The 15,823-nt window shown below is 34.6% G+C and overlaps 1 protein-coding gene across 1 annotated transcript in view; it reads right to left on the bottom strand.

Moving 5' to 3' along the window:
- Window positions 1-751: 751 nt before the first annotated feature.
- The window catches only part of si:ch73-242m19.1 (coiled-coil domain-containing protein 162), a 51,753-nt gene continuing 36,681 nt past the window's right edge, over window positions 752-15,823 (bottom strand). Inside the window, exons 15-24 of the mRNA XM_056477297.1 lie at window positions 15,596-15,649; window positions 15,358-15,525; window positions 14,954-15,106; window positions 12,495-12,629; window positions 11,871-12,023; window positions 6,715-6,924; window positions 3,397-3,520; window positions 3,266-3,316; window positions 3,051-3,172; window positions 752-1,190 (exon numbers count right to left, since the gene is read on the bottom strand). Coding sequence (XP_056333272.1) covers window positions 1,086-1,190; window positions 3,051-3,172; window positions 3,266-3,316; window positions 3,397-3,520; window positions 6,715-6,924; window positions 11,871-12,023; window positions 12,495-12,629; window positions 14,954-15,106; window positions 15,358-15,525; window positions 15,596-15,649 — 1,275 coding nt within the window. The 3' untranslated portion in view covers window positions 752-1,085. The remainder of the gene's footprint in view (window positions 1,191-3,050; window positions 3,173-3,265; window positions 3,317-3,396; window positions 3,521-6,714; window positions 6,925-11,870; window positions 12,024-12,494; window positions 12,630-14,953; window positions 15,107-15,357; window positions 15,526-15,595; window positions 15,650-15,823) is intronic.

Genomic DNA, 15,823 nt, shown 5'->3' on the forward strand with positions numbered 1-15,823 from the left:
AGATTTCAGATCAGTTTTTATTTGGTCATAAAATATATTTTTGTTTTAATGTGTCAAAGTTTTACTTAATTGTGTTGTGTTTTTGCTATTTGTTTTTTTAATCAGTTTTAGTTTTATTATGGATTTTATTTATTGCATTTGACATTTTATTATTTGTAAATTATTTGATGTTTTTATTATTTCAGTACTAGTTACACAACTTAGCTAGTCCTAATGCCCCAGTATAGTGAAGGGGACACTAAACTGTCAGTGAGCGCCATCTTTCGGATGAGACGTTAAACTGAGGTCCTGACACTCTGTGGTCATTCAAAATCCCATGGCACTTCTCATAAAGAGTAGGAGTGTAACCCTAGTGTCCTGGTCAAATTCCCTCCATCGGCCCTTACCCATCATGGCCTCCCAATCATCCCCATCCACTGAATTGGCTCTATCACTGTTTCTCCACTCCACCAATAGCTTGTGTGTGGTGTTAAATGCGCTATATAAATACACATTACATTAACACTTTAGTTACGGTAATGAAAAGATAATGAATATGGAATGAAAAGTTTTTAGTAATTACAATAGCTCTGGTTCTCCCAAATCAATGTGCTGAATTATCATGAAAACGACGCAAACAATCCTCATGCTCCTAAACATGTTTTATTTGGTTTTCTGAGGGAAAGTAAACCTGAACATGTATAAGATATTAATAGATAATAATAGCTAAACATTACTTTCTAAATAATGCTCCATTTTAACTAATGAAACAATAATTTGCTCTGTCAGTTAGTTCAGTGCTGTCTCTCTGAACTAAAGTACAAAGTGGAGGAACATTCAGATCTAAACTCCAACAAGCTTCTCTCTACATTATCAACAAGTGAACTGTAAAAAAAAAAAAAAATCTTGCTGCCTATTTTTTTAAGTTGAATCAAATGACATTTTCAATTCATCTCAACTCACTTTAGTCTGACTGACAAAAGATATTACATTAAACGAGATTAACGTGCTGAAATAAGTTAAAGTAGCATAAAAACATTTGTTGTTATGACCTTTTTCATGTCATTTGTGTGTCCACTTGTGTGTGTGTGTGTGGTTTGGCTGATTTACTTGTGAAATAGTCTATGATTGTGAAGGTGAGAAGATGCGACTCCATCAGGAAGGCTGGGTAACAGAGCCTCGGATATATCCAGACCAACACCAGTGGAGTTCTGTCAATAAACAAACAAACTGAATGTTCAATGAAGAGTTCAGATCACATGCTTTATTCTGTGTTTCACAGTCCAGAAGAAGTGTTGAAAGACTTAAAAACAATTCAAATGAAAGATAAATGTCAAATTCTGAAATGTCATAGCTGAATTTCTATGATCTACAACAGACAGAAGAACAGAGCGCTGTTGTATTGAGCACTGACAAAGAGCAGAGACAAAATAGCCACATCATACACTGAATAAACGATCTGTTAATTAGCAGCTTTTGTTTTTTTTGATTCACAAGTGTTTTCTGTTTATTTCTGGTTGTCAATTGCATTATGGGATGTTGATCTCTGCTCTGTCCACTTTTGATGTTAAAAATTCAACTCTGCAGTTTAACAAAATGACTGTTATTGGCATTTTAGTAGTCTGACCTAATGTAATGTATAAGAGATAATATATAGAGAAATAATCTGTAAAATAACATAAAATCTGTTGGCAGTTTATTACAAGGTTATTATAGCATAATATGCAACACCAGCCCAGACAATATAGCACTTTAAACTATTAAAAATGTCAGTAAAAGTCACTTTTATTTTTTTATTTTGAACTTTTCAAGGTTAAAAGTTGTTGGAAGAAAGATTAAGGTCTCATAATGCAATTCAAACGCATAAATTAAGGGAAAAAAGTGAATCACAAGATATGGAAAATTTTATAGCATATATAAATATATATATAGGTCACTGGTTCGAGCCTCGGCTGGGTCAGTTGGCATTGCTGTGTGGGGTTTGCATGTTCTCCCCGTGTTTGCGTGGGTTTCAGGTTTCCCCCACAAATCCAAAGACGTGGGGTGAAGGTGAATTAGGTATGCTAAAACATTGACCGTAGTGTATGAATGTGTGTGTGTGTGAATGAGTGATGGGTTGTGGCTGGAAGGGCATCCACTGCGTAAAACATATGCTGGATAAGTTGGCGGTTCATTCCACTGTGGCGACCCCAGATTAATAAAGGGACTAAGCCGAAAAGAAAATGAATGAATGAATGAATATATATATATATATATATATATATATATATATATATATATATATATATATGTACGCAGCCGACAAATCTGCAGCAACTGCATGATGCCATCATGTAAATATGGACCAAAATCTCAGAGGAATATTTCCAGTACCTCGTTGAATCTATGCCAAAAAAAATACTAGGTACTAGTAAGGTGTACCTGATAAAGTATCTGGTGCACACACACCGGCCACTTTATTAGGTGCACCTCATATATAAAATATTTGATGTCTTTATTATTTCAGTACTAGTTACACAACTTGAAAATTGGCAGCTAGCCAAACTTTATTTATTTAAATTTTTTTAATTTATTCCAGTTAACATTTTAGTTCAAGTAATGAATCAATGTTATCCCGTTAGATGAACCCTACTCCCTGTTTTGTGTCTGTCCAGAAGCAAATAAATAAATTAATTAATTCATTAACTAATTAAAATTCTGTTAAAAAAAATTATTTATTTTACAAACTTTTTTTAATTTACCTATTGTTTATATTATAGTATTGAATCATTATTTAAGTATCATTGAAATTTATTCATTTATTTTATTTTTTTATAAAATATTTTAGTTTAATGTTTAAATTTGACCTAATTTTGTTGTGTGTTCTTGCTATTTTTCATCAGTTTTATTAATATTTTTTTATTTTTTTATTATTATAAATATTAATTAAGTGTTTTATGAGAGAATTGATTTACATAACTTGAAAAATGGCAGCTAGCCAACATTTTGTTTTTATTTTACTCTATTCCAGTCAATATTTTAGTAATGAATGATTCCAGTATGTGCTATCCCTTTAAATGAGTCCTACTCACTGTTTTGGGTCTGTCCAGAGGCGTCCAAGACTCTCTCCATGCAGCATCAGTACTGAACTCCTCCAACGGGTTTATAAAGCTCATGTTTGTGAAAGACATCGCTGAGCTGTTCCTGAGCAATCCTGCAAAACAAGACACACACACACACACACACACGTAAAAAAAATTACAGTTAATAACAAACAAAACCACACACTAGAAAGTGACTGATTTACCTGCTGATGCATTTCTTAAATGTAGCCTTCTTGATGAGGAACTCTGTCGTCCTGAAGCATGAAAAGTAAGTCAGTATGAAGAAATCGCTTTCTAAATACAAGCAATTAATGTAAAGCAGTACTGTGAGCACCTGAAGGAACAGTGGATTTACACTGCAATGCTGCCTCGTAATTCTGGATCTGATTGTGGAGTTTGTCCACATGCTGGAAGGCTTCAAGCTTCAGGCTTCGCTCCTGATGAAGTTGACCTCTCACCTTCACAATACAGAAGCATTTACACTGAATTATTAGTGTGTATATATATATATAAGGATTTTACCATTTTTCCAACACACATTTAAACATAATAGTTTTAATAACTCATTTCTAATAACCAATATTGATAAAGTGCACTTTAAAGGGCTAATTAGGTTAATTAGATAAGTTAGGGTAATTAGGCAAGTCATTATGTTTTCATCCAAAGATGCGAATTCAATTTATGCGCAAAACTGGAATATCGCGTAAAAGACGTGTGAATAAAGCAGCGTTTCCATTCAATGAGTCAATAAGGACAAAATCGTCACTTCCTGATTAACTGGTGCCAAATATCAACAGTAAAAAGGGAATTTGCTGCGGTACGGAAAAGCAGCGTGAATCATTTTTCATTTAATAAATGGCTTCAGAAGACACGCAATGACCTTTTTTTAATGCACATACTGGAATTTGTTTGGTAAAAGTATTTCCATTATAGTTTGTGTGCATTTTGTTCTTATAAGATGAAAAGTTTATCCTACTCAGTTATGCGCATACGTTTTTATGTGCATTTTCAAAATGTATGCACATCTTGGTGTTTTTCAATCATCTGTTTTTTATGCGCATGTGCAAAATGTGCATACAAATAGGTGGATGGAAACAGCTATTGTATAACACTGGTTTGTTCTGTAGACAATCGAAAAAAAAATATTGCTTAAGGGGGCTAATAATATTGACCTTGATAATAGAAAAAGAAAAAATATTGTATTTATTAAAGAAATAAAACATTCTCCAGAAGAAATATTGTAGGAAATACTGTGAAAAACTCCTTGCCCTGTTAAACATCAAGGTAATATTTGAAAGAAATCACAGGATGGCTAATAATTCTGACTTCAACTGTAAAAGGATTCAAATTTACAGGAAGCTAAAAATATTATTTTTATAATAATATTATATTTAAAACATAATACTTTTATATTTATTTATTCAAAGCCACTACTCAGTAAAATGTAAAAAAAGCAGGTTTATGTGCCCTCCAGAAACTTGCGTTCTGTGAATGAACGTCGCCTCGTTGTTCTATCCCTAAGAGGGAAGAAATCACTTTCCCGAACTCTCGCATTCAATCTGCCCAGTTGGTGGAATGAACTCCCTAACTGCATCAGAACAGCAGAGTCACTTGCTGTCTTCAAGAGACGACTAAAAACTCAACTATTTAGTCTCCACTTTCCTTCCTAATCTGTAACTGCCTCTCTGGCTATACCACTAATTGTACTCTCTCTCTCTCTCTCTCTCTCTCTCTCTCTCTCTCTCTCTCTCTCTCTCTCAAAAAAAAACATTACTAATGCTTTGCTTCTTAGACTTTACACACCTGAAACTTGTCTATAGCACTTGTTCACTGCTGCTCTTATAGTTGTGTAAATTGCTTCCTTGTCCTCATTTGTAAGTCGCTTTGGATAAAAGCGTCTGCTAAATGACTAAATGTAAATGTAAAAATATTCTTGAATTAGCTTTTTAAGTGAGGCTTTTACAATATTAAAGGTTTAATCCATTGCAACTTCACTTTTAATTATAATCAAAACAGATAAATCACACCTACAATCTAAAAAAATATGGGGAAAAATTCAAGTAAAACAGCAGCCCCAAAACCTAATCTATCCAATATTAAAACCCCAGTTATGAAAGCACAACAAATATAATAATAATAAAAGGTTTGCAGAGAACAATCTAGATATCAGTTACAATTTTGGAAAAATATAAATAAAAGGGGACCAGACTTTTCAAATAACAAAATCTTGTCATTTAGTGCATGTCAATTTTTTCAAAAGCAAAGAGCGTGCTGTCATTTAAGAGTTGGAGCTTCATTATACCCAAAACTATTATTTTGTGGCAGAGATTAACACATACAACTTTTTCAAAACATTATTAAACATAATACTTTCTAATAATGCGGCACAGTGGCTCAGCGGTTAGCACCATCGCCTTACAGCAAGAAGGTCGCTGGTTCGAGTCCCGGCTGGGCCAGTTGAGATTTCTGTGTGGAGTTTGCACAATCTCCCCGTGTTGGCATGGGTTTCCTTCAGCTGCTCTGGTATCCCCCACAGTCCAAACGCATGCGGTATAGGTGAACTGAATAAACTAACCTTGCCGTAGAGTGTGAGTGTTTCCCATTACTGGGTTGGGCATCCACTGTGTATAACATAGCGGTTTATTTCACTGTGGCGACCCCTGATAAATAAAGGGATGAAGCCAATGGAAAATAAAGGAACTTTCTTTTGTCAGTAGCTCTTTTGTTTTATTAGTTATTTAAGCGAGATACTAAAGTACAATTTAACGGCTTTAGGTTAATCAAAAGTGTTTTTTTCTGTTGCCAATCGAAAAAAAAATCTTAAGGCGGCCAATTGTATTGATTTTTAAAAATCTATTTATTTTATTCCAGTCGATCTTAAAGAAATATGACTTCCTCCAGACGACCAACAAAATAGCAAATAGTCAGAAATGTAATTTCTCTGTTAAACATAACTGTAGGAATTAAAAATTTACAGGAGGCCCAAAAAATGATGTTTTTTCAATGTAAAAATCTGTAATTGTACTGTAAAATATGAGACAGGCTGGAATCAAAAGTACTGACATTTGACAAACAATGGAGATACATTTGGAATTATTTTGTGTTATTATTTTGAGAATTACTTGGAATAATGAAGCCTTGCATTAAAGGGCACCTATTATGCAAAAATCTCTTTTATGAAGTGGGTTTAAACACAATTGTTTGGCAACATGTGTGAATAATTGTATTTTTTATAATCACACTTGATAAAAACTGCAGAAACAGACATTCTCCCTTTGTACATGTCATTAGAGGGGGAAAGCCCCGCCCACTAGTGACCATCTCTCCCTCATTAGCATAGAACATTAGTCTTGCTTTCAATCTGCCAATATGCTGACACATTTGTAGCTCCGCCCTCTTTTAAAAAGAGCACAATCTCATTTGAATTTAAAGCGACAGTCACCAAAATGGCACAATTAGGATCAAAGCCTAAAAGGGGTCAGTTTCAAAGAGTTATAAGACATTATCTGTGTGGTATTTTGAGCTGAAACTTCACATACACACTCTAGGGACATCAGAGATGTATTTATATGTTGTAAAAAGGGGCATAATAGGTCCAAAAGCTGAGAATATTTGAAGGTTTTGTTTTGTGTAAAGTTAAGCTGAGACTGACTTGTCTGATGTGTCTGTGGCTGCGTTGCTGTCTGATGTGTGTGTCATGGTTGTGTTTCTGGAGCTGTGCGCTCAGTGTCCTCAGCTGACTCTCTCTGTCCAGCACGTCCTCCTGCAGCGTCTCCACACTCTCCATCCTCAAAATCTGCAGCTCCTGACGGCTCTGAGCGTCTCGAGCAGACCGATGCTCAATGTCCTGCAGTTTCTGACTCTGACAGGGGAACAAATCACACTTCATGTGTTAGTTAATGTAGCCACGAGAGGCCCCGTTTACACGTTTTAGTTTTAAAACGGCGCTTTAGAATGAAAACGATCCACGTCCACACTGGCGTTTCACCTAGCGTTTCTGAATAACTCTCCGTCCGCACTATACCGCTGAAAGTATATCACTATACGGCAGTCAGCGGGTGCTTTGAGCACAGAATCCCAGGTGAGAGCTGTGCACGTCAGACTGTCCATGAAGGATCTCCCGCTGGATCCAATCTCAGTATATTTGTTAAACGTAATATTTAATTCATCTTGTTGTCTCTATCTAACGACATATTCTCCAACTTTGGTCTTTTGAATCTATTACTTGTTCTCAGGTAACGTGTTTTGGCTGAGCGCAAAGATAAGTTAATATATTAATGTAATGTAACCACGTTCACTGATTCTGCACTGATTTGACTGATCTCTTGCCTTTATTTCCTATAATATAAACTTATTGTATGTTACACTTTTATTATGGCCATTATTGATTATTAAAACTGATATTCAGCGAAAGACAATAGGGAAGAGCAGGGCACAAACTAACACTTGTTGGTTTTGGCCAAATAATAAACAAAGTAAAGGGGTTAGACAAACAATTCGTTTTTTTACCAATAACACACAAGCCTCTCCTACAAATGAGAACTGAAGTTATGATCGCCGGATCTAAAAATGTAACTATTTACCCCACCAGTGGGGCAAGTTGTAACAGACAGAGGGTTAGTTGTAACACATGCTTAAAAAGGCAGATTTCACACAGTTAATTTCTGTTTACTTTAAATAGTAGCTATATTTCCTCAGTACAGCTCAATTAATTTTTTATTCTACATAGCACAGTATGTTTATTTATTTATTGGATAAACACATTTGGATTTATTTGGATTATTATTCATTATTATGCAATGCATTTATTTGTAGTATTAGCAATTAAATATTTTTTTCTATTAAAAATATTCTTATTTAAAAAAATCTCAACATTACACTCAAAATTCAACAATTCTTTTGTTAGTTTAGTCGGTGTCCAACAGTGTGTGGTTTAATTGTAACAACCTGTTACAGCTAACCCCGCTGTGTTGTGTTTTCCTCAAAACCCGGCTAGCAGTCACTGTGTATGTTTTCTACATCTAGCAAAATGGTTTCATCTTTTAGCCTAGAAGACGGTGATCACACCAATATAAGATTTTACTAACATACTTTCATGGATTTTTTTTTAAATAAAAAATATCAACTATAATAAAAAATACTTTTATGCTGCAAAAATGGTTTCTCCTGTGTTTCTCATGCAAATTTCCCTGAACTTTTTCAATAACTGGCAGGAAAACGTCTGCCAACATTGTGGTGAAAACCTTGGAAGCATGCCATGGTTAACCCTGAGCAAATATCTTAAAACTCTGTGTTATATTTACCCAGCGTTACTTTGTGCCCCCCGCGCTCCCCTACGTTTCATATTTTTCACAAAAAATTAAAGGAAGCAGGTATGTTAGAGGCTCCATTTTTCTTTTATATAAATATGCATACAATGAAGATGACGGTCATATAAATATGCAGCTACACGATGCCTCAACATTGTTGGTTTCTGTTAAGATGTTAATATCAAAATGAAAATAGGCAGTTCCTCATATCATGTTTTCATTTTATAGTTAAGAGAGTGAAACAACGTAGTCTAGGGTGATGTGAATGAGGTTATATAGTACACTGTTGCCATTGAAGATTTACCTGACGTGTCCTCGGAGTTTGTTTTCCATAACAATGTCGCAAAGTCTGAATTTAGAAGAAAAGGATGCAGGACTGAACTTTGTGTAGGCTACTTAATATTGATTAAAAAGCCCCAATCAGAACGTCTGCAGCCATGTCTCAGTTTTCAGATGTCTCCGTTTTCCCCCATCCACACTGACACGGAGCAGCAGCATTTTAAAATGAAAATGGCCTCTCCAGCATTTTCAAAAAGCTCCGTTTTCGGCACTCGAAAACTCTGGCGTAGTGTGGACGGATGGCGTAACCGTAGCAAAACGTGTTAATGTAAATGGGGCCTAACACTGCAAATCAAGAAAACACAAGCAATTACAAAAAACAGCAGCAAATTAAGAAAAGATCTTCATTGGTTTGACAGCACACGGTGCCAATTCTCACAACGCAAACAAATTAAGAAAATGCTCTGCTTTTTGAGTCACCAAACACTTGCCGTGACTATTGCTCAGTGAAGTTGTTGATGATCTTTGAAAGGTGAGTTTTTTGTTTATTTTAACATCTTGATTACACATTTGATGACATCCAAAACACTATGGAGGTCAATGGCTGTTTTTCCTCAACATTCTTAATTAATTCATTCATTCATTTTCTTTTCGGCTTAGTCCCTTTATTAATCTGGGGTCGCCACAGCGGAATGAACCACCAACTTATCCAGCATATGTTTTACGCAACGAATGCCCTTCCAGCTGCAACCTATCACTGGGAAACACCCATATACTCATACACTTCGGCCAATTTAGCTAACCCAATTTACCTATAGCACAAGTGTTTGGACTTGTGAGGGAAACCCACACCAACATGGGAAGAACATGCAAACTCCACACAGAAATGACAACTGACCCAGCCGGGACTCAAACCAGCGACCTTCTTGCTATGAGGCGACAGTGCTACCCACTGTGCCACCCCATTCTTAATTATATCTTCCTTACAATATCAGAAGAATTAGAATCAGAAAGAACTTTATTGCCAGGTATGTTGTTCATATATACTAGCTATTTATTTTCGTGACAGAGCTTCTGCAGTGCTTCAGAGCTTCTACAAAGCTTTAAATAATCTAGCTCCTGTTTATCTAACCAACCTTCTGTCTCGCTACAATCCAACTCGCTCTTTAAGATATCAAAACTCAGGGCTTCTGATAGTACCTAGAATAGCAAAGTCGAGTAAAGGAGGTCGAGACTTCTCATTTATAGCTCCTAAACTCTGGAATAGCCTTCCTGATAACGTCCGAGGCTCAGACACACTCTCCCAATTCAAAACTAGATTAAAGACCTATCTGTTTAGTAAAGCAAACACTCAGTGCATCACTTAGTGGGCTTCCACACAGGTTTCTGCACCTTGTTTATATACACTATGAACAGCAGCTACGCTAATTATTCTCTTTATTCTCCATTTACACCTGGGGATACTCTTCCCGAGGCCCTCAGACTATGCAGAGTCACTGATTCGATCCAAGACCAACGACGAGATGATCCCATGGTTTCCATATCCTGGACCAGGCCGTATCCTGAGCAGCTACTGTGGTGGTCATGGAAGAGTGGAGAACATGAGGCTGATTCCTGTGACGCTCCAGAGACAGACGAGTCTTCGCTGAGGCCAGCTTCCAGCCTCCACCACTGAGACTGCAGCTCTGTACAAGACGTTTGGCCAGCGGAGAAATTAAAATGATCGTGCCCAACTGAGCCTGGTTTCTCTCAAGGTTTTTTTTCTTCACTTTCACCAATTAGTGAAGTTTTTTTCCCTCTCCGCTGTCGCCACTGGCTTGCATGGTTCAGGATCTATAGAGCTGCGCATCGTTGGATTTGCTCTTCAGTGTTTGGACTCTCAGTAGTGATTATTAAACCACACTGAGCTAAACTGAACTGAACTTAACAATACAAACTGAACTACACTGTTCCTATTTACTATGATCTTTTATGTGAAGCTGCTTTGACACAATCTACATTGTATAAGCGCTATACAAATAAAGGTGAATTGAATTGAATTACAGTACAACAGAATGGCAGAGACAAAAAATCTTAAAAAAAAAAAAGTAAATAGTGAATGCAAATATACAAATTGACAATTGTATGTACAGGTATATTACTATATACAATGTTATATGTGCAGCTGTTTGAGCTGTTATGTGCAAATTGGCATCTTTCTAATCTTCTTTCTAATATAGTGAATATATTATCATATATATCGAATGTTTCTTTTTCATAAATAATTTGCATATCTAAGCACTTAATTCAGACAGATATAGAGGTGATTTTCTCAACGCTTTAATTTTTAGTTAATCCGTCATTTTTATTTATCAAATAAATACAGAACAAAGAATGACAACATTTAACTAAAAGAGAAAATAAAGAATCAGCAAAGTCAGAAATTCATGGATAAATTCCCAAATAAAGAGTTTTAAAGTTATATTCCAGATTCATTATTGCATTTATCTCTTTATTCGATATTTGGATTGGTTTTTAACTGTCTGATCCCACATTTTTTCATCTGCCCAATATCGTCCTGTCATTGGACAGCTTATTTATTCAGCTCTATCAGGGTCACATACTGTATATACAGTTGAAGTCAGAATTATTAGCCCCCCTGTTTATTTATAACTGATTTATTTTATATTTGCATGATGACAATAAATAATATTTTACAAGATATTTTTCAAGACACTAGTATACAGCTTAAAGTGACATTTAAAGGCTATATAGGTTAATTAGGTTAACTAGACCGATTAGAGTAATTAGGCAAATCATTGAACATCGATGGTTTGTTTTGTAAACTATTGAAAAAATATATAGCTTAAAGGGGGCTATGTTAATTAAGAAATTTAAACATTTATTATTGTTTATTAAGTAATAATATATTAAAAACTGCTTTTATTCTAGCCGAAATAAAACAAATTAGACTTTCTCCAGAAGAAAAAATATTATCAGGCACACTGTGAAAATTTCCTAGCTCTGTTAAACTTCATTTGGGAAATATATATATATATATATATATATATATATATATATATATATATATATATATATATATATATATATATATATATATATATATATATATATATATATATATATATAATAAATAAATTCAAAAGGGGCTGACTTCAACTGTATATTTCAGCTCTGCCTCTTTCTGATGGCTCTGCTTTCACATGATGGATGTACGTACCTGCAGTGTGTTCTGCCTCTGGATGTGTTCATATTCAGTCTGGCACTGCAGCAGAGCCTCCTTTACTGCATCCAGCTCCTGTCTCAACACAATCTCCTTCTGTTCTGAGATCAGCTTCACTTTCACAGCTTCGGTTTTACACGACACCTCGTTCTGGACACACAGGAGCAGCATTCACATTACTGGAGGACCAGACAGTGCCTGGCTTTCTTTAAAGGAACACTCCACTTTTTCTTTTGGAAATAGGCTCAATAGGCTCAGGAGTTTTACATTTTTGAATCCTGTTCAGCTAATCTCCAGGTCAGGTCCGGAGCACGTTTCGCTTAGTTTAGCATGAATCATTGTATCAGATTAGACCATTAGCATCTTGCTCAAAAAAAATCTATTTAAAGCTTGACTCTTGTGGTTTCATTTTGTAATCTTTTTTTAATCTTTTGAGAGACCATAATGCTAATGGTCGAATCCGATTCAATGATCTATACTAAGCTAAGCTAAGCTAAGCTAAGCGAAAAGTGCTCCTGAGGATTGGTTGAAATTGAATAGTTTCAAAAATGTCAAGCTCCACTGTTTACAAGTCTATTTCCAAATTAAAGTGCCGTGTCCTTTAACACGTGTGTTTTATACCAGTCTCCAGTGCAGCAGCTCTTTCTGGAGTTTCTCTTGCTCCGTCAGCAGCTTCCACTGGCTGAAGATTCTCAGTTTACACACCAGTCCAGCCAGCCTGCTGTTCTCCCCATCAAGATCCTCTAAAAGCTCTTTCTGAACAAAACCAAGACATGATAATGTAAGATGAACACCATGAAGAAAAGGGAAAGGTCACAGTTCACCCCAATAATCAACAGAAAACAAACTGTTTTTAATAATACACTGAGAGTTTCTGCACTGCAACATTACGGTTATTGCATTATAATATAATAATGTAAATCATCCTGTTCAGACATATACAATTAAAGTCAGAATCATTAGCCCTTATTATTATTATTGAATTTTTTTTCTTTTTTTAAATATTTCCCAAATGATGTTTAACAGAGCAAGGAAACTTTCACAGTATGTCTGATAATATTTTTTCTTCTGGAGAAAGTCTTGTTTCTTATTTCGGCTAGGATAAAAGCAGTTTTAATTCATTTTAAGGTCAAAATTATTAGCCCCTTTATATGTTTTTTCGATAGTCTACAGAATAAACCATCATTATACAATAACTTGCCTAATTACCCTAACCCGCCGAGTTAACCTAATCAACCTAGTTAAGCCTTTAAACGTCACTTTAAGCTGTATAGAAGTGTCTTGAAAAATATCTAGTCAAATATTATTTACTGTCATCATGGCAAAGATAAAATAAATCAGTTATTAGAAATGAGTTATTAAAACTATTATGTGCAGAAATGAGTTGAAAAATCTTCTCTCCATTAAACATAAATTGGGGGAAAAAATAAACGGGGCTAATAATTCTGACTTCAACTGTATATTGTGTGTTAGTTTTGCTATTATTATTATTACTACAGTAACACTTTAACTAAAATTGACTAATGAAATCTTATTGCAGTGCATTTAAACAATACATTTTGTACAGTATTTATTAATCTTGTGTTAGAATTTGTACTCTTTAACTCACTGTGCATTATAACGTTAACAAGCACAACTTTGGATTTTAATAATGCATTAGTAAATGTTGAACTATGATTAATAAATGTTGTGCAAGATTGTTCATCTTTAGTTCATGTTCGTAAATACATTAGCTAATGGACCATTAATTTAGTATTACCATTTTTAATATTAATTATTATTAAAATAACAATTTATACCACTATACATTTTGCTTTATATATGTGTGTAATTTAAAATTATCTTTTTTAATATTACTTTTTCCTAATATTTATGTCATATTTATCATATATTGTTTTTTAAAAATTATACAACACCATTATTTATTATCACTAGGCCCACACAGAATCTGCGTGTGCAGAAATCCACAGATTTCCGCAGATTTTAGCCCATCATTGAGTTTATTTATTTACTTGTGTAAATGTGTGTACATTTATATCTATTTAGTTTTATTAGTTATTAGTTTTATTTAGTTTCATTAATATTATTGACTAATATGAAAGTGTTTATATGATTTATTTAGAATACAGTTTGTGATGTAATATTTTCAGTCTTTTAGTAGAGATGTTATATGAGAGACTTGCTTTGCTTACTAATTAAGTGATTCTAATTGGATTTGCATTGTAAACATTAAACAAAAGTGAATTATTTTTTATTTTGTATATTTTTGTAAGTTTTAGTTATGATATTTCCAGAATTATTCCGCATAAATCCGCAGATTTTTCTGAAATGAAGTCATTTGGTGAAAATAATTCAAAATTATAAAAAAAATGTCTGCAGATTTTGTCTGGCACCAATTATTACTAAATTCTATTATTGCTATGCTATTAATACTTTATTTTTCAAAATGCAATATATATTTATATAGTAATAATAATAATATTTTGATTAATAATTCCAATACTTCCAACTAACATACCTGCACACAATTGAAAGTATTGTTTTTCTCCAATTACTTTTTAATATTCAAATCTGCAATTCTATAATGATTTAAAACATATATATGTGACTTATTATTATTAAACATTCATTTCCTTAGTCCCTTTATTCATCAGGGGTTTTACACAGCGGATGACCTTCCAGCTGCAACCCAGTACTGGCAAACATCCATACACAATCACTCACACACACGCACACACACTACGGCCAATTTAGTTTATTCAAATCACCTACAGAGCATGTCTCGACTGAAACCCACGCCAACACCGGGAGAACATGCAAACTCTACTTGCTTCTTGCTGTAAGGCGACAGTGCTAACCACTAAGACACCATGTTGCCTTATTATTAAACAATTAATATATTTAATTTTATTACCTCTATTTTTCCAAAAATCTGTGTTCATACTATAAATTGACACTATTATTTTATGCAATACCTATACATGACTCTGATATTTCTTGACAACACTTTCTGTAAGATATTATTATACAAATTGAGCTCCTGGCTGTTCCTCTATAAAGAGCTGATTCCAGCAGCTCACCTCCTGAAGTGTGTGAATGAGACTCTGGTTATCCTCAGCGGATGATAATCTTGTTTTCAGTTTGATGATTCTGTCTACGCCTTCCTTCCTCACACTGCTGACCAGCTGACGAACATCGTGGTCCATTTTCTCATTATGTCTGTCCAGACGTGCCTGAAAAAAAAGAGCTGATGTCACACTAAATATAGAGTTTTAGTTAGTTTAGATTGAACTTTTATGGCTTTATTCCATTGCAGCGTCCCAATTTGGATGCTATCCATCTTAATTAGTATTCAATAAAGAATAAGTGTGTGCCAAACCATATTATGTTTATTGTTTGTTTGCTTATTGTTGCCATATCAGCAACTTATGGCTACTTCATGGCAAGATCAAACGCAGCATACATGCCACTATTAAAAACACACCTTGAGAAGCAGACATGAGGAAAAGAGCTGGCGAACCAGCGTGTCGTATCGTTCTCTGTGTTTGAGGTTGAGATGTTGATCTAAGTTTCTCTTCTCCTCTTCTAGTTGATTTACTTTTGCGCGCAGAGCCGTGATTTCAAGCATCATCCCTCGACACACGTCGGATACCTGAGATTAGACAGATTTATGAATGATTCAGTGAAGAAACATGGGACTATATGCAAAATGCTGAGTTTACCTTTCTGTGAGGGTCACTGGACTGCAGGTTTTTGGCTTCTAGATCTTTAACATCCTGAGGAAACAGATTGATCTCAGTTCAGAAAGATGCATGTGTCTTGTTGCATCACTTTAAAAATGTATATGAGCAGTTCCATTCAAATGTCAACCTTGCCGTGACAAAAATAAAGTTTCACTAAAATAGCAAAACCTTTTCTAGCTTTTTGTGTGTAGGCTTGTTTTACAATCC

Source organism: Danio aesculapii, chromosome 17 (assembly GCF_903798145.1).
Source record: "Danio aesculapii chromosome 17, fDanAes4.1, whole genome shotgun sequence".
NCBI lineage: Eukaryota > Metazoa > Chordata > Actinopteri > Cypriniformes > Danionidae > Danio > Danio aesculapii.